The 27,586-nt window shown below is 39.3% G+C and overlaps 1 protein-coding gene across 2 annotated transcripts; it reads left to right on the top strand.

The window, feature by feature from the left end:
• Positions 1-211: 211 nt before the first annotated feature.
• On the top strand, positions 212-27,586 carry lingo1a (leucine rich repeat and Ig domain containing 1a; the record flags this gene model as incomplete). Of its 2 annotated transcripts, none has more annotated exons than XM_079250481.1 (2): positions 212-291; positions 25,727-27,586. In XM_079250481.1, the coding sequence occupies exon 2, from the start codon at positions 25,739-25,741 to the stop codon at positions 27,584-27,586; it is 1,848 nt and encodes a 615-aa protein (XP_079106607.1). In that variant the 5' UTR covers positions 212-291; positions 25,727-25,738. The 2 variants fall into 2 exon arrangements, with proteins under 2 accessions (XP_079106607.1, XP_079106608.1); XM_079250482.1 differs by lacking the exon at positions 212-291 and adding an exon at positions 640-647.

Genomic DNA, 27,586 nt, shown 5'->3' on the forward strand with positions numbered 1-27,586 from the left:
TCGCGCGCGCTCACGCGTGTGCGGGTTTGGTTGTTGTCGTCTCAGGACCGCGGTGTTGTCGCTGTGGAGAAATTCGTTGGAAATCAGCGATAAACTGGCTTTTTTTTTTTTTTTTTTTGGTGTGTGGCTCTCCCAGCCGTTCCTCGCTGTTTTTTCCTGTTTATTTGATGAAAGCTGTCTTTCAAGGCGGTGGACTTGAGGCAGCGCGTGTCCATCTGAGTGTTGGTGTCTGGGAGTTGCCGTCGCGGAGAAATGCGAAAGCATGCTTGGAAGCAGTGAAGGCTACAGCAGGTGAGTGTCAGGATCCAGAAAATTAAGAAAAGATGCTCTTTCTCATGTCAGCGTTTGTTTCAGTGTGGTTTAACGTGGCATGGTGGTGGTGGGGGGGTACAGGCTATACTCGTAGGGGGTACAAACAGACATAGTGCTCGCTTTCTCTCATGTAATGCCTATGGGGAATTAAATGCAGATGTACATATGAAAAAGGAAAGGCAGGGAAGCAAAAAGGGGGGGGGAGAAAGTCTTCTAAACTCAATGCAGTGACAGATGGGTAAAAAAAAAAAAAGAAACAGGCTACCTTTAAGTCTGGACAGGGAAAGGGAGATGTGATGAAGGCTGGTGGTGAAGCTTAGGCGCGTCCTCTGCAGGTATGAACACATTAAATCGCTGCTACTTCAAATGATTTGATAGATTTGTCATCATTGCGCATTTTGCCAGTCCTGTTTTCTCCCCTCTAATCATTTCGATGTGTAGCCTACTTGTTTTTTTTTTTTCTTCTTTCTGAAGGATTAAGGCATTAACAAAATTTAATTGTCCCGCGAATGTGAGTGTATGTGCGCGTGAGAGACAGGCAGAATCTGGAGTGTAGGTCTGTTTTTTTTATTTTTTTTTTATTTATCTATATGTGTGTGTGAGAGAGAGAGAAAGAGAAAAAGAGAAAGAAAATGAGTGGGGGTGAATACAGAAAATGTTATCATTATTTAGCCTTTATTTGAGCACATATTTGCTCTGCTGAGATAACATTTCTCATTGTGTGCGAAGCAGTCGTGATCCTCTCCCCGCATGCCATTTTATTCATCTGCAAAAAAGATGGCTATCTGTTAAATGGGCAGCAAAGAGAAGAAAAAAAAAAGCAGACAGGATTCTGCAGCAGCAGTCATGCAGCTTTATAGAAGAAATAACAACCTCCCAAAGCGACTTGAGACTCTTTGTTTTCAACAAGACGACAGTCATGGGCTCTATATATAGCCTCAACTGCGACAATATGGGACACAGGATGAAACTTGTGTATTTGTGCTGCCACTCTCCCTCTGCTGTCTGTTATTCAAGGCAACGTTGGCAGGAAATATATATGAGTGGCCCCTGAATTCTCCTTCCTTAATGTGAGACGCTGCCTTTTAAATATAATATTGTACATAATGTCTAGAAAACAAAAGATAAAACAAAATAAAAAACTACTGTGATGAGTATTGGTGTGTGTGTGTGTGTGTGAGGCTGTGCCTGCGGACATTCATAAAGTGCTGTAGCTCTATTGGTCATAAATAACTGGAGGGAGCTGACAGGCAGATAGAGCAGCAGCTTCCTGTCGCTTTGAGCAGCAGCAGAAGCACAACAGCCTCTCCGGCTTTATCTGGACTCACTATGATAGATAGATGATACACTTAGAGATATCACACTCAGGCAGGGGCAAGGGTGTGGCACGCTGGGCTTCATGGCTGCCTATGATGTTTTTCTTTTGTTTGTTTGTTTTGTTTACCATCTATAGGGTCTCTTTTTTATTAAAAGCCATCATTTTACGCTTCTCTGACTTTCCTGGACTCTTAACTGTGACTTTCAAGCGACCCCATCACACTAAGTGTTTTGCTGTTGCTGCTATAATGTCCATCTCGCCTTTTAAATCCCATTTTCAGGTTTTCGTGTCAATTTTCTTTAGTGATTGGGACTCTGCCGACTCAATCATAGCTGCTTTGCAACAGCTGAGAGGCTGCTCAAGTGGTTGATCCGCTTTGTCCCTTCACCCCTGGCTACCTTCATTAAATAAATGTGCCGCAGCTGACCTTGGCTATCTACAGTCATCAATAGGATTCACCTTTCTGCCCTGCAGTAGGCTACAGCATATTGCAAGTGCCCCTCTCAGTCCACGGCACTACGCTGCTCTTGACGTGCTGTATTGAATTACTGTCCGTTGATCAATGCTCGCAATAACCCAAACCTCTACATAGTGGCCAATTTAATGCAGAGCATCAGATATCACAGGGAAATTGTACTCCTCATAACTGCATTACATTTCAGGGAGGTATGCTTATATCTTAGTGTTTTTGTAATGGAATTACATGGAGACGGAATGGAGAGGAAGGACAGTAAGAACAGCCTCAGAGTGTGTGCTGCATTAATGATTCATGAAGAAATCGGCTTCACCGTAGCTCTGACAGCAGTCGAGACAGAGTGGGCGGCCATGGTGCGGACGACGATGATGCACGCCGACTGATCACAAGCTTGCCTTCTCACAGTGCACTAAATGGCCAGCACCGGCATTAAAGAGTGGGCTAATGCTGGCTTATGACGTGTTCTCATGTCTCCTGGAGACGCTCTCATCCTGGGTGTAAAGCTGACACCTACTGCATCGACAAGGTGTTTATTAGCTCCCAGTTGTGAGGCCACGGTGCCTACATAATGTTAGGGTGACATAGTGCTGGGAGTTTTCACACGGGACACCAATTATGTTGTTTTCACAAGACCCTGCTGCCATTCTACTTAATGCCACTGTCTTGATTCAGTGATGCCTGAGGCTGGGTGACATGCACGTTAAATGAAAGGCCTGTTTTGTGGTCGCACTGGCTGTTTGATGAGAGTTAGCGGAAGGATTTTGTTCGCTATAGGGTGGGAATTTGTCTGTAAGAAATGAGGAAGATGAACGGTTACGTATATGAACAAAATGCATCTGTATGTTTGACAAGACGACAGTGGGAGAGACCACTTGGAGAGGTGCAAAGAACAGCTAAAAAATATTTGTTTGTCCTATTAACCCAATTCTACCTAGAATAAAGCAAATTATTATGGTTTCATATAGAGCTAACTGCTCTGTGGTGGGTCTCTACAAATACAGTTACAGTATATAAAGACAAAAAAAAAAAAACAGTTTGTACAATCCTAATAAATTGAATGTCAGGACTTGGTATGGTAACATTTATACTTCAACCTGGCCTTTTTTTTTAAAGAATAGTTCTCGAGGCTTCTTGAGGACTTTCCAAGGCTTTTCTTTGGATGTTGGCTGCCTTTCTTCCTGTTCTCTTTCAAGATGATCCCGCACGGCAGCAGTTATGTTGAGACCGGGCTCTGGAGGATTCATCAGCTCATGTGAGCTGTTGTTACTGATTCTTCACTGCAGTTCTCATGTCACTTGGCCAACCTCAGTTTTTCTGCAGTTTCCCTTCTTTAAGAATGAAATCTGCAATGGCACTGCTTTAAGGAGACCGTTTCTGATGAGGTTTTAGTGAACAGTAGCAGGAGCCTCCGAAAGGTCAGATGCATGTGTGAGGTTTTGTAATCATGTTAAATGTTGCACTGCAGATGTAGATCTGTGAAGTTTTCAGCTAAAAACTTTATTGAGAATCATCTTGTTGATGCAAAAATGCTATTTTATGCCTGTCAAACTGTGTAATCTTTGACATTTTTCAGAGATCCAACTAAATTAATGGGAATGAAATCTGCATATTTGCCACAGGCGGTTAAAGTGTATAAAAATACTATTTAAGATTGCTTCTTTGCTAAATCATCTGTTGTGCTCTAAAGTAAAACTGTTTAATCCTAATTTAGGTGCTTTTTTCATACTTGATGAATCATAGGTTAATGTTAAAGAGCTTGACAGACACATACACACACTCACATTATTTGCAGTAAGAAAATGAGTGAGAAGCAGTGTCCAAAGGAAACTTTGAGAAGCCTTCAGGAATCCTGGAGAATCATAACTCAAGATTACTTTTTAAAAGATTACACGAAAGTGGAAGCCAATGACGAAGATGAGGGGTGGCAAAAGACTTATGCAAAAATCCATGATCTTGCTGTATGTTTATCAAAGTATGGTTTTGTCTGTTGCAAAGTGGTGCACATGCTTGGGATCACATTCGTTTACTGGCCTTCCTTTTAATGATAAATACATTTCAGTGGCCAAGAATGGAGACGTTCATGCTCTAGGCTCCAACAAAGCTCTTTAAATATATATTCGTGTTGACACGTCCTTCTACAAATACTGACTTGTAATGGTGCAAGTTTATGCAGCCCGTGTTCTGCCCTTCACTTGGCCTTTGTCATTATGGTGTTTGCCTTCACTGTGTCATCTACAAAAAAGAAGAAAGAAAATCAAACATGTAATTAGAATTGCAGTGCCCTTAATCCTATAATGTCGGACACATCAACATAATTATTGGGCGCACTAATCCAGGCTACAGCTGCAACGTTTATGCAGAACAGTATAAGAGTGGTCTCTGGTTAAGCCTTGCTAAATGAAGCAGAGCTAAAGAAAATTTCCACATTTCATACGTGTCTTTATTGTTGTATGGCAGTCCCTTCTGGCTAATTCTAATTACAAGCAGCAATGCATACAGAAAACCTGTGAAGATAAACAAAAAAAACAGTCAATTATTGTAAGTATATGAGTGTTTGAGTACATGCACGGCAGTGTGGAGTCTCGTTGGAGGCAGGTCAGAAAATACCAGGGATTCAGATTAGCCTGCTCTGCTAACATGTACAGGATTCACATGAGAAACTCCCTCCTACAAGTGCAGCTAATCCTGATCTACTCCAGTTTGTGTCAACATGTGTGAGGAATCAGAGTGATCACTAGGGGTGCTACAGCACGTCTGTTAACAGAGATTGAGGGAAATTGTCTTTTTTTTTTTTTTTTTTTTTTTTCCCTCTCCCTTCTCAAGCGTCTGGAGTGGAAACTCCATTTTAAGTGTCACGCACAATATTTTGCCAGTGCCAGTGAGTAAGCATATGGCATGATTAGGTGAACTACATTAGCTAACCTCATATACCATAACTGCAGATGGAAATGAAAAAAGCTGGAAGACCTTCAACTGACATCTAGAGCCATCGTTTCCCTGCTTGTTGCTGCAAAAAGGGATCGAGAAGTGGGTCAGACTAAAAAAACCATGTGAAAACAGTCACAACATTCTAAGTCACTAACTACAGTGTCACACAAATGTGTTGAATAGTGTGGGATAGAAACAGACTGAAAAACACTGGTGCTGTACCATCCTCTTTGTGACACATTTTGACCAAAGCAAAACCCAATGCCAATGTCGAAGACATGCTTATCGCTAAGGCCTGAAGTATCCTCTGAACACAATGTTGGCTCAAATCTTAAAGGTTTAAGCAAACAATGCCAAAGGAAGCCCCCCCCACCACAATGCGCCTGTATGAATGCGTTTTAGCCAGTCTTATGCCTGTGCAAAGAAAAGCTAGCAGAGCATCTTCCTACAACTGATGGATGAACTTCCAGGCCCAGAGAACAAAAATGACACCATGCCAGTATTTAGTATCAGGGCACTGATGCTTCCTTACACTTGTCCAACTCCATCTTTTAACCAAATCATACTCTAAACTGTTCACATTAAATCACTCCAGCGTTCCAGTTCATGCTTGGCGTAAAGTAGCATCCTGTCTTGGATCATTGGGAGGCTCCTTAAGGGAGGCATCATTAAATAGGAGAATGATGGCGGACAGGGTGATGGGTCGGGTTGGTGAGATGTTATTGTGCTTACAGAGGCTTTTCACTTACCCTCTGGAGAGAACATTTGTATTCACTGCACAGGGACTGATGAGTGCCTATGCTGACACTTCTGTTGCCAGGAAGACTTGCTCATCCAAGTTTTGGATGACTGAGTTAATGTCACTCTGCAGTTGCTGGAAGGCTGTAAATCATACTGACTGAGGCTGTTGATGGCCTCTGACTGGCAGCTTTGGATGGAAAGCTTCAGCAATGCAGTTAAGTGGAAGTTACTCAAGTCAGACCATTGAGAAGCATTTTCTGTCATTTTAAAGTCTGACATCTGGTAGCCTTACCCTGTATATATGGTAGAGCATGTGGCTATACTGAAAACTACCAAGTTTAAGGGCAAAACTAGTGCTGATTTTTATACCATTTGTATATACGTGACAGTCAGCATAAGCTCATTCATGCCATGGCGAATGTTACTTGCAGTACTTTCTTTATTTGCCTACTTTAATCAAAGTATTTTTTGTTCTGTTTGCATTTTGCTGATACGTTTCAGGATGTCTTTAGCCATTCAACTTTTTTTTTTTTTTTTTATATCTTACCCCAAACAGTCCAATATTTTCGCAGCCTACTTTTTCGGTGCTGAGCAATAGCTCTTCATGATTTCTTCACAATTCTTTTTTCTGTCAAGAAAACCGAACAAATGGCAGCCAACATCCAAAGAATAGATTTTCAAAGTCCTTCAACAAGCCTGTTGAGCTGTTCCTGAAGACTACTTCAAGAAATTGTGAGAAATGTTGTCTAAGATGGTTCAGGTTGTGCTGAGGAATTAAACGTGCCATACCAAATATTAGCTTTCCGATTCTGTGTTTCCCTTATATTCTGTATTTCCTTATAATTTGCTGCACATTTTCCCCACTTTCCAGGCAATGCATAAAGAAAAGATGCGATGCACCAAGACTCTTGCACAGCACTGTGTAACCACAGTCTAAATTAACTGTTTTACTGTGAGTTACGATTGTGTGGCAAAATTATAGTATACTGCATCTTTTCTACTGAAAGCATCTTGTCAAGCACGTCTATTCAGTGGTGTTTGAGAACACAGTTGTGGGACAACATCAGCTCCACTTACACAGCCGCACTTGAATTAATCGTATGATATTTTTCATAAGTGGGAAGAAGATTTATGTTTGTGCACCACCCCCCTGATGTAATGGGTGTTAAAATACCCTATTGAGATTCAGAGTTTACAGAGTTCAGCGTTTGGGTGCAGCACGAGTGCTCTCAACTCTTTCCTCTGTCTAGCAGGCTGCATGAGGACCTACGTAGAAGTGGATTTTCACTTACACCATACGCGCAGCAATTCACTTTAATTTGAGTAGGTGAGAACATGAATTTGTTCTGTTTAAGTTTATTAATTATGTGTGTTATGATAAAATGTGCCAATTTAAGGTTGTTATAAATAATGCACAAATTGTGCGAATTAGTGTTGGAGTAAGGTCCAAGCATGTCTCTGAACTTCTTGTTGCTGTTGCTTTTCATGGTCCTTTAAAAGTTCCATTAAAAGCCACTAATCCCATTACAATTCATTAAGAAAGTGGACAACCCTGTTCAAACACTTCCAAAATATAGAGAGGCTATCCACTACGATACTCGGATTAAAGTGTTCTCTGATAATTCACATGTTTTAATGTGCTATTATCCCTTCTTTTTGTAAGATCAGTGCAGTCACTTTTTATCCATTGACAGTTAGTTTCCATTCATCATGTGATTCGAGACAACAGGGGCCTTGCTTTGAGGTGGCAAAGGCTTTTAGTTCCCTAAAAGCTCTCTTTCCCCACCTCTCTCTCTCTTTTCCTTTCTGGGTTTAGCTTCCATAAAAGCCCTTGCTGTCTGGTCTGTCTGCCTTTCTCCCATCCTCACCCCAGCTTTCTTTCTTTCACCCACTCGCTGTCAACTCAGAGTAAGAGCGAGAGGAAAAGGAATGACAGAACGCTGTAACAAAGAACTGCTAATACTGTTGATGGAGGAGAGCGAAAGTGCCGGGAGGAAACAAGAGGTCGGATTTCAGGTTATCGACCGGACCGGGTGGCATGAAGAGACGTTAGTTTGCTAGACACGAAGAAGCAGCAGTCATCGTAGCAAACATCAGACAGGAAGCAGAGCTTTCGCACAACTTGTTGAATGTTGACATTTAGCTGCGGTAACTTTTTTCTGAAGACATTTTTAACATATACTTGCATGTACAAACGTATAGTTATATTTCTTAGTTGATCACTTTTAATCTGTAAAATAGGGTTTTCATTTTTACAGTCTTAACAAAGGTGAGTCGAAGGCTAATTTCTCAATTTGTTTTTCTCACACTGAGCCAAAAATCTCTATTTCCTTTGCACATACATCAAACTTCCCCTCTTGGTTTGTGTATAATTCACATCCTGATTTATAGCGTACGGACCGTATTTCAAAAGCTATGCCAATTTTTTTTGTTTTTGGTCTTTTTTTTTTTTCTTTAATTTTGTTTTCTGGTTGTCAGTGTTTTCTGATTTTTTTAGAGTGGTAAATAGAGATTGAAATCCCTGCTGTAAAAATCTTTGACTTTAAAATGTTAACAAGATGAAACAAGATGTTTACACATTTTTTTCCAATCTCCAGTTTTTTTGTTATATAGTTTATGGAAATCATGACATAATTATTGAGATAATAGGAAAATGTATCATTATGTATATGACACATTCTCTTTAACATTAATTGCTTTGATTTGTTGCTATCATATATTTTAAACAGGAAACAGTTGACTTTTACAAACCTAATTAATGCAGAATGTGATATTTAAACCTCTTGTATGGTTTAATTTCTGTTTCAGCTTCAATTTAACATTTTTCACCAGTTTGTCACATTCTTTCATATTTAGAGAAAGCCAAGGCTGCAATAAATAATTCATTTTTTCCTTAATTACATAATTCATTCTGCAAGATTTTCAAAAATAGTTACAAATCTCTAACAAGCCAACAACAGCCAAAGTGAAAGTATCAACATGACTTATTTAGTCTGAATTGCAGCCAACATCCTGAAGTGTTTTATAGGGACATGAAAAGAAAACAAGACAAGCTTGGGATGACTTGTGAATTGATTCCCAGCTTGCAAAATACTAAAGATGAAGGACTAAATTTAAATAAGATTGTTATTAGAACTTAAATGTGCAAACGATGTGCTAAAAAACTGAAAATTAACCGACAAATTTCAAAGTAGATATTTATTACCTAAATGGTTCATGTATTTTAGGACAGTAAAGTCCATATTTCACGTCAATATGATTACATTATTAAAGTAAACAAAGACATTTGTAATGACATTTTGACTGAAAATAGGAAAAGCACAGTTGCTTTAATTTAATTAATAAGTTTTGCTTTAGCGTTTTCCAACTGGTGGAATACTGCTATCTTTAACATCTAATATGATCAGTGTATGTGCAGATATTTACTGTATTGTCGTCTCTTGCTCACACTGTTCAACACTCTCACACAAAATGAAAAGGCTCATTCAGTCATAGTTTCATGTTCCATTCAGGAAGAAAACAAGAGAAATGATTCATAGAAAGGCGAGGGGAAGCAGATTACCGCTGTGAGAATCTGATATTTAGCTGCGCCACACCCAAGCAGACGCTGTAGTCTATGTTCTTTTATTTATGTTCGAAAAGCAAAGCATACGGTAGTCGTCACATCAGGGTTTGTGCAATAATTCTTCACTCTGTTCTAAAACTGGCGCGCTCAGGCTGGATTAAAGTAGCTGAAGGAGGGGGTGAGGTGGGGTCGATGAAAGAGCCAGGCACCCATCAAAGATGAGAAAATGAAATGGCATTTGACCTTGTAGGATGCCAGCATATGTCGTGCTTCCACAGAAGTGCAAAGTAGTTTGCGAACCTGTGGGAATCGGGAGGGAAGAGAGATCAGGTGTGATGTGGGGTGAGATTAAAGTTCATGCAATTTAACCCCTTGAAACTGATTTAGCACGGGACGGAGAGGTGTATAGGTGGGCAACAGTTACTATGATCGCACATTGAGTCGGCGCAAGACAAGAAAAAAAAAGTTTTTGCAAATGGTATAACTCTCGCTGTACATTAAGTCTTGCTTATGACATTAAAAAATGGGCTCGATAACTTGGCAGGGCTGGTTTTATGGCCTAAAATGAAACCTCAGGAGTAATCTCCCCTCATAATACTATCCCTGCTCACACTGCTCCTGAACCTGTGGTAGATATGCAAATGTCAAATAAATAATTCAGCCCATATCCTTGTGCTCGCTTTTGCCATGTTGGCAATAATGAGTAAAACAGGGATGAGAAAAAAAATGTCTTTTTTTTTTTTTCCATTTGCTGCGGCTGGTCCATCAGCCTGAAACCAAGCTTATAGGGCAAATAATAAGCTGAGCCTTCTCAGTCTGCAGCTGTTACTGCTTTTTGATTGGCAGTAGAGAAGTAATGCAACTATAGCAAAACCTAGCAGTTTTTCTATTTGATAAAAATGATAAATAAAAAAGCAAGTCGCGCAGCCATCAGTGGCCTGATGTCACCGGTTCTGTTCAGTTCGAAACTTTCTCAATCAGTTATTTAAAAGCAATAAAAGCCAAATTACAGTATTATCCGCACGATGTTTGATATGTTTGCCCAATAAATACCTGCATGAAATGAACTCATTAGGCAACTAATGAAAGCTACCAATGTGCATTTGAAACTAATCGCTTCAGTTTCAAATGCAACATGAAATTACTGATTAATTAGCAATGCAAATTCAATGCCATAGCTCGCAGGTAGGAGGGAGCTTGTTTGTTAATCCACCACTCTGTTACCTCATCCTTAGGCCAACTTTGTAAATAGCAGTGTTAAATAATCCAGACTGAACAAGTGTATGTTTTAAACTGGTGAAACAACTTTTTTTTCCCAGCAGTTCTTTGCATTTCCCCTCTCCCCCTCTAAATCTCATCGGTATATGTCATATGAGCTTCAACATGACGTGTCAGAAGATCAGCGCCTGGATTTTAAAAAGTGTGTCCATACGGCTAATACCAGCAAAAGCAGCTATCTTATCATGGAGACAGGAGACAAAAACAGTTATTGTGTTTAATTTAAGGTGTGAATGATGACATGGATCTTAGTTGAGCTATTTAGCTTGAGGCCTGATGTGCTTTAAAATAAGCAGCATAATTGGGTGATTGATTTTCTTTTCTATTCTTTTAGGTGTTAAGATATTCACACTCGGTCTTGGCAGCATTTTAGTATTTTTATGGTTTATATTGGTATTTCTTTTAAACAAAATGCAGCATAAAATGTGGCGTTACAGTTTATACCAGTGATATAATGTAATATCAGTTTTGTTACTCGTGGCTCAGCTCCCTCTCTCCTTGTCCTTTGTATAAATTTGTCCAGCGACAAGGTGAGCTAAAGCATTGCTGGAAATTTTTCCTCCCTGTTGGCGGCATTCTAAATGTATCTATAAAAAGCAAATGTGAGCACTCACTTTTCCTCCACCATCTCTCTCTCTCTCTCTCTCTCTCTCTCTCTCTCCCTCCCTCTGACCAGCAGAACTGCAGTCCGACTGTCATTTTCTATGAACTGCAGGGTTTAAAAGATGTAAATCACAAGCTTGATCATGGTACAAAATCATAGCAATGCATTGAATTGTGATTTGATGCATGTATCACAAACTCGCAGGTGTGTCTTGTCTGATTTCTGTTTTTATTTTGGGTCAGTTGTGTTGACTGATCACTGAATTGATGCATTGATTAAGATTAAATATATCATTACACCCCTAATCACGTCGGTTAATTCAGAGACTGTGGTTTAACATGTTTCATTGTAAATAGTGCAATGCTTCAGTTCCATTTCTAACTGATAAAAAAATAATAAAAATGGCTGAAGGGGCTCACATCTATTTATAAACGGTAAAAAAAAAAAAAAAAAACAGTTGGAAACAGATGTTAACTGGTTGGCTGATATGAACACTGGAAGTATGTTCTATGGTACTGTTAACATCATTGTTCGCTTTTAATTATTTGTCCATGATACACTGCATTGCAGTTTTCAGCATTTCGAGCCAATTCCAGCCATTTCCTTTCAGGACACATACGCAGTAAAGGTTGTGCCCATATTCCTGGAACTTTTTCCGAGAGGTGTACAAGTGTTGACAAGGGATTTGTGGTATTTCTGCCAGCCCTAAAGCCATCTGCCATTACTCTACAGGGTCACCTTGTCATTGATCCGCATGCAGCCTGTGAAATACCTCGACCGTCTTTCGAAACATGCATGATTCTGCTCCTTCTCAGTGCTGCTCAGAACCATAGAGTTGTGATTTTGCTCTTTTTACCATCTTTGTGACCTCCTTTCCTACTACACACAACCAAAGAAGGGAAATGGGAGGATGCAAGGACAGCTTAGACAAGTAATTTTGTCTTTAATTGCTTGAACCTCCCATGAGTGCTTTTGCTGAAGTACTTAAAAACTGTTGTTGTTTTCCTGCTTATAATCTTTGATTATATGAAGGTCAGCATTTTTCTCTAAGCTTCTTATGAGAGAATTTGGAGCAGGTGGATTGTTCAGATAGATGAGCTAATGCTCCCCTGCTGGAGTTTCAAGTGAGAGTGAACTGCCCCTTTCTCCATCCACCGCACTTCTCTTCGAATGTCTTCAGCCATCTTGCTCCTCTTTTAAACGATAGTCTTCGAGTTTTTTTTCCTCTCTTTTGTTTCTGCTTAGACCTCATTTCACTGTCTATATCAATACCGTCATTATGTGGGGTTTTATCTGGCTAATTAAGGCTTCATCTTTCTGGGCAATCTCTCAGAGGACATGGATTAAGCTTCCCTATCTCTACACTGGAGCCACAGTGGGGTCAGCCAGGCCTGATAGACTCCCTGTGGATTTTGGATTCCAAAACGAAAAAAAAAAAGTTAAAAAAAAACACAAAACAAACAAACAAAAAAAAACAAAAAAAACTGATATGTCATAGTTTAGTCTGCTGAACAAAATCTAAAAGATGGCTGGAGGTTCTGAAAACATTGATAGCTCTGAGGATTTGGCAAATATATTCCACACCCTTAAGATGGATTGTTTCATTTTTGATGGTTTCTTGCTTTCTCTGCGACTTCAGCAAAAATGTGCACAAGCTGCTGTTTATAACAAGTCCTGCTAAACTATAAATACCAGAAATTATTTTCAATGATAAGGTTCGGGGCTATTTGATCAGGAAGGCGCCATCTGAATTGAGCAGGCACAGCAGGCCCTAGCCTTCGGGCAATCAATTTACAATCTGTTAGCTTGAATCTGCTTTTGTTGTTGTTTTTGTTTTTCTTTTGTGTGTGTGTGTGTGTGTGTGTGTGTTTCCATGTTTTGTTTGTGTTTTTTGTGCATTTTTTTTATCAACACTTTATTTATTTTTTATGTGCATTTTTTTTTTTCGTTCTATCTTGATCAGAACTCCCTGGAAGAAAAGATCTTGAAATTTTGACCATCGTGATAGAATAAAATAATTTGACATTTACTTTCTTTTTCACATTAACCAAACATCAGGTAAAAGAAAATGTATTTGATGATGTCAAAGGCGGTTTGATAGTCTTGATTAGAACACAATGGAGGTGTGGATAGAATGTGACATGACGGCATCATTAGAACAAAGTCAGCAGCTGAGGTCTGAGCTAGCCTCTCAGAGATGGAGACTCCTAGACTGTCAGTCTGTTATGAGCGTTGCACATTATGGAGCCCTTTCAGATCCAAGAACACACAAAGACAGAATTCATGGAGTTGTGCTGAATAATGTTCATGTCAGTGTGACATGAACAGTGTCAGTTTGTCTGCTCTAAGAGAAAAGTCAGAAGTGGAATAGTCAGAGTCCGTGGGTAACCCGGACACTTATGATGACAGAATGGGGACAGGGGCTCATTAAAATGATGACAAAATCATTCAGTTAAGTGTCTCATTCAAGATTTGTCTTTGAAAAATTGTGTTTATTTTCTTTGAACATTAAAATAGAATATCCATCCAAGTCCTGCAGAACAACCGATAATCTTCATTATATTTCCTTTTTTATATTGAGAAATGGGAATGATTCATATGGTGTGAGGTTGAGGTTAATTAATAGAACAGATTCAAAACAATAAAATATTTTGATCTGTTGCTAACATGTGTAGATGATACACAGCTTTTGGTCTGTTTTAAAGTACTTGTAAAAGTGTGTTTTTGTGTGAACCTTGGTGATCAACGACCTTAACTTGGAAGTGAATTTGAACAAGGTTTGTTTGCTTTTATGTTTGAGAATAACAAATGATAATACCACGTGGGCGAAGTGTAATGTATGTAAAAAATGTATTTAGTTTTTCCAGAAGGAGATTTTTTTCTTGAAACTTTTCTCATCTTGCTGGAGATATGCTCAAATTACCGTCTCATAATAGAGCCCTGAAATACCATCCTGTCTCTCTCAAGGTTCAACTTAATGGGTGTAATAAAAAAAAAAAAAAAAAAGCATTTGAAAGAAGTATGCCATTTCAGAAATGGAAAAAAATGTTGAAGCTTGACCAAGGCTGAGGCCAGGAAGTTTGCTTTTACTTTTATGCTTTCTTTGGCTCATGTTTACAGTGTAATAATGACAGGATGTGAGCTGGTGTAAGTAGACGTGGGAGAAGAGCCTTGAGAGACTAAAGCTGTGACTGTTGGTTTAAAATGTTCAAAACGGTACGATTCTTTCTCGAATAGAAAAGGTGGGTTCAGTTCCAATTGGGGTTTTAAGCTGCACTTCCACTTAATGTTCAAGCTCTTTCAGTCATAAAGTAAATTGGTAGCTAAAGCCCATATTGAGTTGAAAATAAATTAATAAGAGAATAATGTGCTTCTTTCAAATAGTGGTGAATCAAAATTTATACTAAACTAAATACTGCGGCAGAAGTGATAGAGCATACTTTTAGTGGTACACTGATCAGGATGGAAAAGATCACCAGCATAATATTGTGTGAGTTCTTTTTTGTGCTGCTAAACGAGTTGTAACTAATCAAGTTTCGCTTGAGGTGTTTCAAAGCTTCAGCGGGACATCGGCAATAGGAAGAGATTCACCGGAGCGAAGCTGGGGTCCAAGTCAGATGTCTGGGATGCGACTGCACCAGTTGCTTTAGCGGACATTGGCTTCAGGTGTTGACTAAATGTGAAATGTATCTTTCGTAGCACGTCTCAGTAAAAAACAGTTTAATTTGTCTGCACCAGTGTTTGCAAGGCATTTTCATCAGTGCTATCTTTTGGCATTTGGTTATTTATTAAAGCGGGAACAAGGTGGCGCAGCTGCAGTTAGTAAACAGCAAACATGGAAGAGGCGAGACAACAGAAGAAGAGGAGATATTTTTGTTAAACTTATTTTGTTACATAAATCTCAATGATTTCTGCTCTCGCGTCTCAGTTAGCAGGGGGATGGGCATTGCACTATAATGAAGTTATCGGCCTAATTCATTTTTGATGCTGCGAAATGCTTCATAGTTAATTTTTAAAAAGCGTATTGAAAACCTTGTAAAATTACAGTAAATGTCCGGAGAAAAGAACTCTGAGTGGTCCATGTCAGTAGAAAATGAGATGGAAAACAGATATAATGAAAAAATTTTTTTTGTTTTTGTTTTACATATTTGGTGTTTAATAGGAATAAATCAAACATCTGTATGGATCATTCTGAATCTTTTTAAGGTGGACTTATTGGTTTGTTAACAGAAAACAGTCAAAGGTCACATACATCCTTCTAAGGTAAAGACCAAGGACAACATAGCTGTGATGTTATTTAGAAACCAGGTGTGGGGCATCACAAATTGTATCAAAACAAATCACACTGAATGAAGTCAAATGAATCACATCATGAACAGAGTTGAGTTGTGTCACATCTTATCAACAGGGGGCGTCACCATATCGTTAATGTGTCGTAGCACTAGTTTGTTAAGATGCTCATCTAATTGGTGGGGATTCAGATTCCCTAAATGACAGTGGACCTTTGAAACTACAGGGGGTTGAGGAGTTGGGCGTTCATTTGATCAGGCTTGTTCAGGTTTATCGGACAATCTTAAAGGTTGAGTTCTGGGTTTGCTGGAAGCCAGACCATCTTCTGCTCTCGGTTGTGCCGCTTGGGACCACTCTGAGCAGCGCCTGTTGTTTTTGTCATTCTTACTGACGCAACTGCAATCAGCAGTGCTGTTGTCATGTTTTCGTGGTTAAAATTGGCCAATAGTGGTTCAGGCAGATTTAAAGAATGTTATACCTTTTCCACATATATGTATGTAGTTTTTCCATTAAAATTTGTAATTGTGTCAACCCAGCTAATTGAAACTTGCTATCCGGAACCAGTAAGCAACCTAACTGCACCTTACTTTGGATGGCAACATCTTTACTCTGTGTTTTTCTTTACTGTGAGAAGTCTATTTTACTCTGACAAGTGTTAATTGGTAATTATTTGCTGTGAAAAAATCCTGACATGCAATAATGAATGTTGCAAAAAAAAAAAAAAAAAAAAAAAAAAGGAAAAACCAACCCAGCATTGTTGGGGCTCCCTTTGCAAGCATGTTGTCCCCAATCTATTCTCCACTACAGCATGCAACAGCAGTATCCTTCTGTGTCTGATCTCAGTGAACTGGTCTGGCATTTTCTGTATTAGGGTTGACTTTTTATCAGCTAATTACACCTCATTTCCCTCTAAAAAGGCCTTGCTGTGAACTGCAGTCCAAGCTAAGCAAAGGGGACATTTTCTTCACCACACTGCGAGGAAAACCCACAAATGCCACTTACAATTAGAGTCAATGTGGCCTTGAGCCTATCCACACTGTGCCCATCACACATTCAAGCAGTTGATAGAATATAATTATTCATGATGTAATAAAGGCATAATTCCATGTTAACTCCTCTAATTAGGGGCTATTGGTTCTGAACCCTATAGACACATATGAATGACTTACTATAGTTGTTTGTTTCAAGACAACACACGAGCCCGTTCAGACCGAAATAATAGCGCTTGTGTGCACGTATGTGAAAGCTGACATTTCCACTCTAACTGTAACAGAAAATGTTACAGTATGAAGATAAAGGGAGGGGTTTTATGTTGAATCTCGTGGAACAAGAACTGCATTCGAGTGTGTGTGGCTGTGTGTGTGTGTGTGATTAATAAATGCATTCAGTGCATTAACCACAATTCACGAGTCTAAAACATCTGTCCCAATCAGATGCTTGCAGATTTGCAAAAAAAAAAACAAAAAAAAAAACACTAAATCTCATAAATGGCTGATTTAAATTGATAAATAAAACCGATGTATTGGTCATTTGTAGTTCACTTGCAGCCTGTTTTACAATTAGTTTTCTCCAAGCACCATAGTCAGAGTTTATTGGAGAGAATTTTAGGTACTTTGTGTCAAGAAGTTGTAAAACTCATGTCAGAATATTGTCTGCAACTTGATTCACAGCCACATAAGATTCCTTTATATAGCCCATCATAAGTGATGATGATTATGTGGCTTTGTAAACAGCATAAAGTAACTGCCCTCTGGATCATTTCATAACAAAGCAGCATGGACGATATTTACTCTATAAAACCAGTTCATCAGTTAATTTTGACTGTATTAAACTTGCAGTCTGGATCATGTGAATGAAATGAATGATTTGTTAAATGGTTAATATTCAAATGATATACATTAAGGGTATGTATCCCATTTACAGCTTCTTTTACACCAGGCTAAACTAAAGTTGTGATCTGAAAATTTTATAAAGCACTGCGACAAGAGGAGCTGATGGGGGAGAAAAAAAATGCAACCTCTCTGGCCCATTGCTTGAAACAGTCTCTAAAAGCACCTCCTGGGATCTTATTAGCGCTGGCGTGTCAGTCTCCCAAACTCAACAAAGCTTACTTTCTAAAATACTCATCGGTATCCGGTATGAAACCAGAAGCCTGATGACCTTTATTCATTATTGTTTCTTCTACATTTATTGCCATGGCTTTGTTGATGCACTTTCAGCTTTGCATCTGGAGCTCTGAGGATCTGCGACTCCTGCAGTGTCGGGAGGAATGTAGGAGCCTCACCCTCCTTGCATAACTGTCTGAGAAGCTCTGTCAGCAAGTTGTCCCCAGCCCTCAAGATCAGGGCTCATGGTGGGGGTCCAAAGCATCAGAGGACAAAAGAATATACGGACAAGCAGAAATTTAATTTAATCTGTGTGTGCGTGTGCCTGTTCATGCGGACGAATGAGCCAACAATGCATTTTTTTCGTAGTAGTTAGAAAAGAGTATTTCTCTGCGGGAGAGCTCACACATCTCGCCACCTAGCTGTTCTGCATTCATGATCGTTTTCTTCTTCTGAACACTCCGAATCTGTGGCAGCTGTTAGAATATATAAATCACATATCTACTCCCTCAGTAACACATTCAAGGCTACAGCTGTTACAACAATACATTTGTCTTTTTGATTTGTTGGCTGGGCTCATTTATAAAATGCACAATAAAACGTTTTAAATGTACTATTTCTAGTTTGCCTTCAGGATTTCTTCCATGTGCAGGGATTTCGCTCTCAATGAGGATCCTTTAACTGCTCCTCTCAGATCGGTCTTGTAATTTAAAGTTGTTGAGAGAAATATTTGCATGTTTTAAAACTTGAAACATGACAAAGTGGAAGTGGTAGTTTTGCTACTCTAAACAATAAATCAAACAATAAAATTTGATAAACATATATCAATATAGTATTGAAATAATAGCTGTACTAGTTGGACTGACGCCTTGTCCAGAGTGTACCCAGTCTCTCAGCCAGTGATTGCTGGGATTGGCTCCAGCCTCTTTGCAACCTTTAATGGGACGGAGCAGTTAAGAAATTGTATGGATGGATGGATGCTGTACTTGTTTAGTTGATTTAATTTTATTAAACCATTTGTAACTAAATGCACCATAATCACGATATCCTTAACAGAAATCAGTGTCACTTCTGAAAAATGCATTGATGGCTTTTAAAATAATGAGATAATTTGGGTTCTGTATGAGATAACAGATAACATATTTTATTTTCTTGGCCGCACAAGATGCATTTAGATGATATGAGATGATTAGTTATTAAAGAAAAGGAATGGTGATTATTTTTTATACAGTTTAGTGAAAATAGTGAAATATTACAGTGCTGGAAAAGAACACTGTATAAACATTACAGAGATGCAGTATTTTAAATGAGCTATTTTCTTCTTAAAATGTTATATATGTTTTTTTCTTGGATATGCATCCAGTTTATATTTTAATGACATGGCTTCTTTAATAAAAATTTTATGGAATAAAACAATGTAAAGTAAGAGAAAAATTCAGGTCTCCTAAACAAGAGTTTAATTTGTGACATTTTTATTTGCAATAAAATCCAATTATAAATTTAAAATAACTTGGATCATATCATTCTGCAACCTCAGATATTTTATGTTTCCATCTCGTCATCTTGCACAATAATGTATCTAAAGACCTAAAAATGAGGAACTCTTGTCAAGCTACGGTGCAGAGACCCTGAGCATAAAGTGCTTAGATGAGCCGGGGAAGTAAATGTGGGTTACATATGTTAGAGTTTTAAGAGACAACATATTGTATTAGTCTTTTAGAGATTGTTGGAAATAAGGATCAATACCCTTATTCTGATTTCAACTGACAGTTCCTTCCACCATTCCCAAATAAGAGCTGGGAAGCAAAAGTATATATAATTAAGTTTAGATAGCTGGGTGCAGACCCCAAAGTATCCATGTATGAAAACCAGTCAGGAAGTCTGGATGCAAGCCATAGTGTCTACTGTAGAAGCTTGGATGCTCATGAGCCACCTCCACCACCCTAAACCTGTCTAAGAATGAGGTTGTACCTGGTGGGAGATAGAGAATATTTAAATCCCAACATTTTATAATTGTACTTTGGTGTTACCAAACCAAAAATAAAAGCTATTTATAATAGCTTATAAAAACACATTTCAGTCTATATGGTAGAATAAGACATCAGTGGTCAAAGCACCTCCTACGAAAAAGAAAAAAAAAAGTAAATAAAATGACCCTATGAGGAGGTGAAGTTCAGGAGGGACATGTCGACAGGTTTCCCAGCACAGTTTTGACAGGACAGCATCTGGTCACTGTTATGATTCTGCACCTTACTGCACCAGCCAGTTTCTGTGCCTGGATTAGACCCATGCTGTCCATCTGTTGGCCATCGACTTACATTTAAGCCCTGCCATTTCACAGGTCCCAATCCAGCCAGCAATCCCAGCAGGCAGCTTAGCGTCTCAATGACAGAAGGGTATTCTTTCTTTGGTAATTCAGTTTGGCCACATTACAGTTGTGTGAGAGTGATCTTACATTGGGATTTAAAGGTGAGAAACTGCTGATTAAGATGGATTTAGTTATTAAAGTATGGTTATTAAAAGAAATCTTCTGTGTGACAGCAGAAGGTTGCTACCCACTCCAGAAAATCTGAACCTGTAATCAGAGGAGCAGTTTGGCTGATAATCAATTCATGATTTGAGTAACGGGGCCCAGTTTTTTTGCCCTTATATTGACAGATTAATTAAGATTTTTGTCTAATTTTCTTTGTAAATCGCAAAATAGCAATTTTTTTATTTTTTTTTTATTTTTTTTTTTTATGTTTTCTTAGAAAGTAGATAGAGGATCAGGATGCACATTCATGGCTTATTGTTCAAGGAATGACCATCAAAGCCATGCATACAGCCGAGTACATAAAAATCCACTGCTGCATTTGGCCAATGAGGATTAGCCTGGCAGCTGACTAAGCAGTTCGCCAAGGAATGGGCTTTAAAGGCTTTTAACACTTTGTGCTGCAGATAACGTCAGCATCATCTCATGGATTTTCCCAGAAGCTTACCGGTATTTAACAATGGTCTTTAACAAGGCTCATGAGTGATGTCTCGTGACAGGTAAGCTGAAGCTTGGTGCAGCGGATCAGTCTTCTTCATGCTTACGCTTTCTTGTGCTTATTGTGATTAATTTAATCGTGACGGCTGAAAACAGAGCATCTCATCAACATACAAGTGGAGTAAACCGTCGTCACATAGCTTAACACATTTTTTAATGGCATTGTCCCAATAAAACATTGTTAACCTATGTCTGCAGACTTGCTGATTGCAGATATTTTATAGAAACAAGAACAAATGACAGAAAACAAAAGTTTTTTAACGACACTAAGAGCTGTCTGCTAATATATTTGTCTTCTTCTATTTTCTTAGATTTTTCTTCAGGTGCATAAGGGAACACTGGACCAAACAAAAGCAAAAAAAAAAAAGCAAAACATTGTATTTTAGATTTTAAAAAGGCCATGAAAGCAGGGAAAATCATTTCACTAGGATTTCATTTCATCTTTTTAAATTAGGTTGGGTTTTCTGAGATGTGTTACCTTGTTAGTTTGTCTGAAATGTTTAGTTTTTTTATTGAAATGTACTGACATATGACATGGGGATGTTCATTTAAAACAGCTAAGAGGGGCTGCATGGTGGCGTAGTGGTTAGCACTGTGGCCTCACAGCAAGAAGGTCCCTCGGCTGGGGCCAGACTTGGACAGAGGCCTTTCTGTGTGGAGTTCGCATGTTCTCCCTGTTTATGCGTGGGTTCTCTCTGGGTACTCCTCCCACTGTCCAAAGACATGCATGTTAGGTTACGTGTCTGTTACTCTAAATTGCCCATAGGAGTGAGTGTGAGCGTGAGTGGTTGTTTGTCTCTGTCTGGCCCTCTTAATGGACAGGCGAGCTGTCCAGGGTGTACCCTGCCTTTTGCCCAAAGACAGCTGGAATAGGCTCCAGCTTCCCTGCGACTCTTCATTGAATTAAGCGGTTAGGTTGATGAATGAATGAATGAATAATTTATCTGTACCTGTTAAAAGCACAACTCTGTAGTTTTAGGTGACTTTCTCTTTAAGAGCTATGAAACTGCAGCACCAAATAGTTTTCATGAAATAAGGAAGCAATCCAGTTTGGTTGAACAATGACGTTGTCAAATGCCAAAGCTCCAAGTTTTTGTAGTGGACACAACAGCAGTCAAGCCTAAACTAAACCTTTGAGGGTGGTGTACAGTTTTTTAGGTAGGGCGTTTAGGGAAATGTTTTTTTTAAAAAAAGACAGTTTCCAAAAGACAACAAAAATTCAAATTCTCAGCCACAGAAGTTGCCAAGTTATCCAGTCTGACAAATTTAAACCCACTCTCTGTAAGCCAGCATGCGCAAGGGACAAAACTGAAGTTGGCTTTCTTTTCAGTACTTAGGAGCTATTTTTCAGCTTCACTTGAGAAGTCAACTTACAGTAGTTTTATCTTATGTAACATCTAGCCTTGTAAAAGATTAAAAGACATTAACACATTAAGATCTTCTGAAGGTTTGTGTGTACTAAAACATGTGCAAACTCACTGCGCACACAGCAAAAAGTACAATTCGATTTACTAGTACCGTGCACTGAGGGTTGCAGCTTTCAAAGGTGAAAAATAGCATATCAGCATCCAGCTGCATTAGTACATCTATGTGAATGAATGTGTATTATAGGGTGTTCACATGCTATTGGGGGGAGAAAATGTCAATAAAATATATTAATTTAGAACCCACAATGTGATATGTCAAACCTGAAAGCAAGTTTGCTCATAGAAACTGCACCTATACTTAATAATTTTCACAAGGACATCTAAACAGTCTGTGTGTGTAACTGCACACATGACTGTCATTGTCACAGGAAGGAGACACACAAAGCAAGGAGATGTAGTAAATGCATTGTTCACCCTTCTGTGAATTTTTTGGGTATGAATGAAGAAGTAATCATTGAAACATATAGCTTATCCAGCATTTTGAAGTTGTTGGAAGAAGCCGGGATGCATTTGGAGAGGAGTCATGCAATACCTGCAAAAGACAGATATTGCGTGTCACAGCTAGAATCCCCCAGCCGTTTTTAAGATGTGCTGTCCAAGTTCTAAATGCCATGTGTCGCTGGATGGTCACGGTTATTAAGTTTCCATGCACTCAGCAGTTTTTACCTGACACCAAACAAGTTCCAGTAGACATGCTCCTATGTCAATGCTATAAGGTATATAATATATGTTCACATATATGATAGTGTGGATTACTTAAATCAACAAATATCAGAGCTAAGGAATACTCTGTGACTGAGACACTGATCAATCAAACATTATTGTGATTATAGTTGTTAGATTATGATGTAACACAACTTTCTAGATGTTATTTTTTGCAAACCTGCAGTAAAAGTCTTACTAAGCCCATGATGTGGCTATGTTTATACCACTCCAGTGTAATGGAAGCATGGGGCTCCATCTATTGCCAAAATGAAGCAACATCCTCAAGATCCCAGTGGAATCTACCTTAAAAGTATTACTCCTACCATTCAGTGATCCATTTATTATTGGTCTTCGACCAGTGGGTATTCATTTATTGAGCACTGTTGTTTTATTTCTCCAACATATTCATTCTTTTGAATAGCACGCCCCATCTCTTTTCACCTCAATTAATGTAATTCTCTTGGAGCTCGCTGGATGGCTGATTGGAATGTAAAACTGCATTCAGACTACATGCCTGTGAGGGAATGATAACAGCAGATCATTAACAAAACAGTGCTGCTAATGTTTACCCATGGATGTCATTCTTCGTCTTAATATATCCCTGTCTGACCACGTCTCCCTGCATGTCTGCTGCAGAAGCCACATGCCAGAAATTTTCATGGTACTCTCTTCTATAAAATAAACACAAAGGAGGAAAATAAAGAAAGCATTACATATTTTGACTTGATTTTAAAACCTTAGTAAATCGAATACATTGTGAATCCAGTGCTATTTTATGAGTACGTATACCGTGTTTATAAACATTAGAAGACTCATTCAGATACTATCTGTGGTTCATAACAGGCTGAATTTGCTGCCATGGAGCTTTTACCAAGAAAGGATTATAATTGGATAATTTTCCTGATAGCGTTTTAGAGTCAGTGGTAATACGGTTGGACATAAGAGCATCTAATTGACTGATATCCACTTTATAATAGTCACATGATAGAGCTGGACAGATTAAGGTGAGGCTATGGCCACTTCTTCTGAGGTGTCTTAGCATGCCATATAACACCCACACATACAGCTCTTTATCTCCCTGCACTCAGCACTGATTCGATCAATGGAGTTAAGGAAAAACAAGGATCACATATGGCTGGGGGCAGAATGGAGCACAGCAGGCTCTGCTGCAGGTCTCTGATCTAAGGCAAACCCTCTCAGCCTGGTCTGACATCACTTGATTACAGATGGTATCATCAAATCCTCAATCTGAACTTTGACCTCAGACTGAACAAAATGAAATTGATCAAAATAAATCTAATTCATAAACCCCTCCTCTTTTGGTGAGTCTGATGTCCAGATTTATATTGATGCACTGAGTGAAAAAAAAGTTGAGTGAAGGCTGTTATGGTGGGAGCATGTTACCCCATAATTAACTGTCAACCACAATATAAATTTTTCATATTTTGTCCGCCTACTCTCTCAGTCTGTTAAGTGTAATATGATCTGCTAAATCTGCAGAGGCACAAAAACTCTAAAATGTCCTTCTGGGAAAGAAATGCCCGATGACGATGATGATGTTTTCTATAAAATTAAAAAGACAAGGGATAAAACTACATGTGACTTAACACTGCATTGTACAATCCCCAATATATGCACAGTAGATCCACACAGACATGAAATATAAATTACTTTATTTTTTCTCCCCTGAACATGTTATTTTGCCACTGAAGTACATTTGTTTACTGCTCTGCTTGAGTATCTTAAATATAATGTAAACTGCTGTGCTCTTTATTTCCATTGTGTTCCCATCATGCCATGATGTTTGACTTCCATGTAGTATAAACAAATGAAAATATTGAAAAAGTGAATTCTGCTTTGGTAAAACCAACTAATTTCATGATTCGTGGAAGAGAAGTAAATCACACTATCCAGTAATATTGAAATTAAATATGCTTCCTTGTTTGTCGTTTTGCTTTTGAACCCTATATTTATCTCTTCGTAGCCAATTCCCCGGTGGTGTATGGCCTATATTTTATCCTAAAAGATTGCGTGATCAGGGTGTCAACCGCAGCCTATTCATCACACTTGCCACCATCCATCTTTGATTGCATCCTTTTGCAGCTGCTGCTTCACCTCCTACTGTTTTAAGTGGCACAGTAACTTTAGGCCTGGAGCAAGAAGAAAAGAATGTGGGATGAAGAAAGATTTTACAGAACCAAAATAAATCACAGATGTGCTCAGCATATTTGTCTGTGACACAGCTTGACATGGATTCCCAAAAATGCTGTTAATTCCACTTGAAACTGTGCCTTGTCACTTTATATCTCAGTGATAGAAGTGACTGATAGAGTTTCTGTTAGGTGAGCACTACAAAACAATGTTCAGCATTCCACAGCAGACACAATGGGGGTGTAGAACAAGATTATCAGACTGATTTAGTGTTTGAATATATCAGTTCTTCCTTTTCCAGTAGGTCCTTTGAAAGGCTGTTCATTGAAGAGCAGTTACTTGCATTTAAAATATATTTAAGGTTTTGTTGACAAAACCAGTGACACAGAATTCATAACCGTCAGCATTTTCAATTATACAAGCACTCAACTTTTTTCTTGTCACATCCATATATTTTATGTCTGCTCATGAATTTTGCAGTTGATGTCATACTATCTGCCCTGTTTTCAGCTTTTGTGTCACATGAGAATGGCATTAATTTAGTGCCTATGATCAGTGGACATACTAACTGCCTGAAAATCAACACAAAGACCAAAAGAAATGTGTTTAAAATGCTAATTCAAACCATACTGTATAAACACACAAATTGTTTTTTAGCTCATGTATCTTTAATGGTTGACAATCTGCTGCAAGTGTGCGCAAAGTTAGGATTCTATTAGGATTCTTACAAAGACATGTTTAAGTCAAAAGTGTCTTGATGAACTAACAAGATGTTTGTTGTATTTCTGCTGCTCCTCAGGTAACCGATAAGATGGCGGCCAGGGAAGCGACTGGGCACAGCTACCTGGTGGCTTGCTGGCAGCCCATTCTGATCCTGATGCTGGGCACTGTGCTATCTAGCTCCACCACAGGTTGCCCATCTCGCTGTGAGTGCAACTTTCAAGAGCGCTCTGTGATGTGTCACCGCAAAAAGCTCTTGACAGTTCCTGAGGGCATTCCCGCAGAAACAAGACTGCTCGACCTCGGCAAGAACCGCATCAAAACCATTAACCCAGATGAGTTTGCCACCTTTCCGAACCTTGAACATCTTGAGCTCAGTGAAAACACGATCTCCACCATTGAACCTGGAGCGTTCAATAACCTCTATGGTTTGCGGACATTGGGCTTGCGAAGCAACAAGTTGAAGCTGATCCAGCTGGGTGTCTTCACAGGCCTGAGCAATCTCACTGAGCTGGACATAAGTGAGAACAAAATTGTCATCCTGTTGGACTACATGTTCCAGGATTTGTACAACCTTCGATCTTTAGAGGTAGGCGATAACGACCTGGTTTTCATCTCTCATCGGGCTTTTCATGGCCTTAATAGTCTTGAACACCTGAGTCTGGAGAAGTGCAACTTGTCCTCTGTTCCAACAGAGGCATTTACCCACCTCCACAGTTTGATCACTCTCCGGCTGCGCCACCTCAATATCAATGTCATAAGGGATTACTCTTTTAAACGACTGTATAGGCTGAAGGTCCTGGAAATTGCCAATTGGCCATACTTGGATACGATGACCCCAAATTGCTTGTATGGATTAAATCTCACTTCTCTGACCATCGCCAATGCCAATCTGACAACAATTCCTTACGTGGCCCTGCGGCACTTGGTTTATTTGCGCTTTCTTAATCTTTCATACAATCCTATCCATACCATTGAAGGGAATAAGCTCCATGATCTTTTGCGTCTGCAGGAATTTCACCTGGTTGGCGGCAGACTGGCAATGATTGAGCCTTACTCTTTCCGTGGTCTAAACTACCTTAAAATTCTAAACGTGTCTGGGAACTCTCTTAGCACTTTAGAGGAGTCTGCTTTCCACTCAGTTGGCAACCTGGAAACCCTTGCATTGTATGATAATCCATTGGCCTGTGACTGCCGACTCTTATGGGTTTTCCGACGGCGCTGGAGGCTGAACTTCAACAAACAGCAGCCCACCTGTGCATCCCCCGAGTTTGTCCAAGGCAAAGAGTTCAAGGACTTCCCAGATGTCTTGCAGACAAACTACTTCACATGTCGCAAGTCCAGGATTAGGGATCGCAAACCCCAGCAAATGTATGTTGATGAGGGAGCCATTGTTCATTTTTCTTGTCAAGCAGATGGAGATCCTGCTCCAGTGATAATGTGGCTGTCTCCACAGAAAAAGTTTATCACTACCAAAACAATTGGAAGGATCTCTGTGTTGCCAGAGGGTACCCTTGAGGTCCGCTATGCCCAGATTCAAGATAATGGCACTTATGTGTGTATAGCTAGCAACGCAGGCGGAAATGACACCTCTCTTGCTCACCTCCACATTCATAGCTACTCACCTGATTGGCCACACCAATCCAACAAGACATTAGCCTTCATATCCAACCAGCCCACAGAGACTGGTGCTAATGGTACAAGAGCCAATGTCCCTTTCCCATTTGATATAAAGACATTGATTATCGCAACCACAATGGGGTTCATCTCTTTTCTGGGTGTTGTCCTCTTTTGCCTGGTACTGTTGTTCCTTTGGAGCAGAGGTAAAGGCAACACCAAGCACAATATTGAGATTGAATATGTGCCACGAAAATCGGATGCTGGGATGAGCAGCACCACCGTGGATGCTCCTCGTAAGTTTAACATGAAAATGATTTAG

The sequence above is a fragment of the Telmatherina bonti genome (genome assembly GCF_933228915.1).
Source record: "Telmatherina bonti genome assembly, chromosome: 2".
In the NCBI taxonomy this organism is placed as follows: domain Eukaryota; kingdom Metazoa; phylum Chordata; class Actinopteri; order Atheriniformes; family Telmatherinidae; genus Telmatherina; species Telmatherina bonti.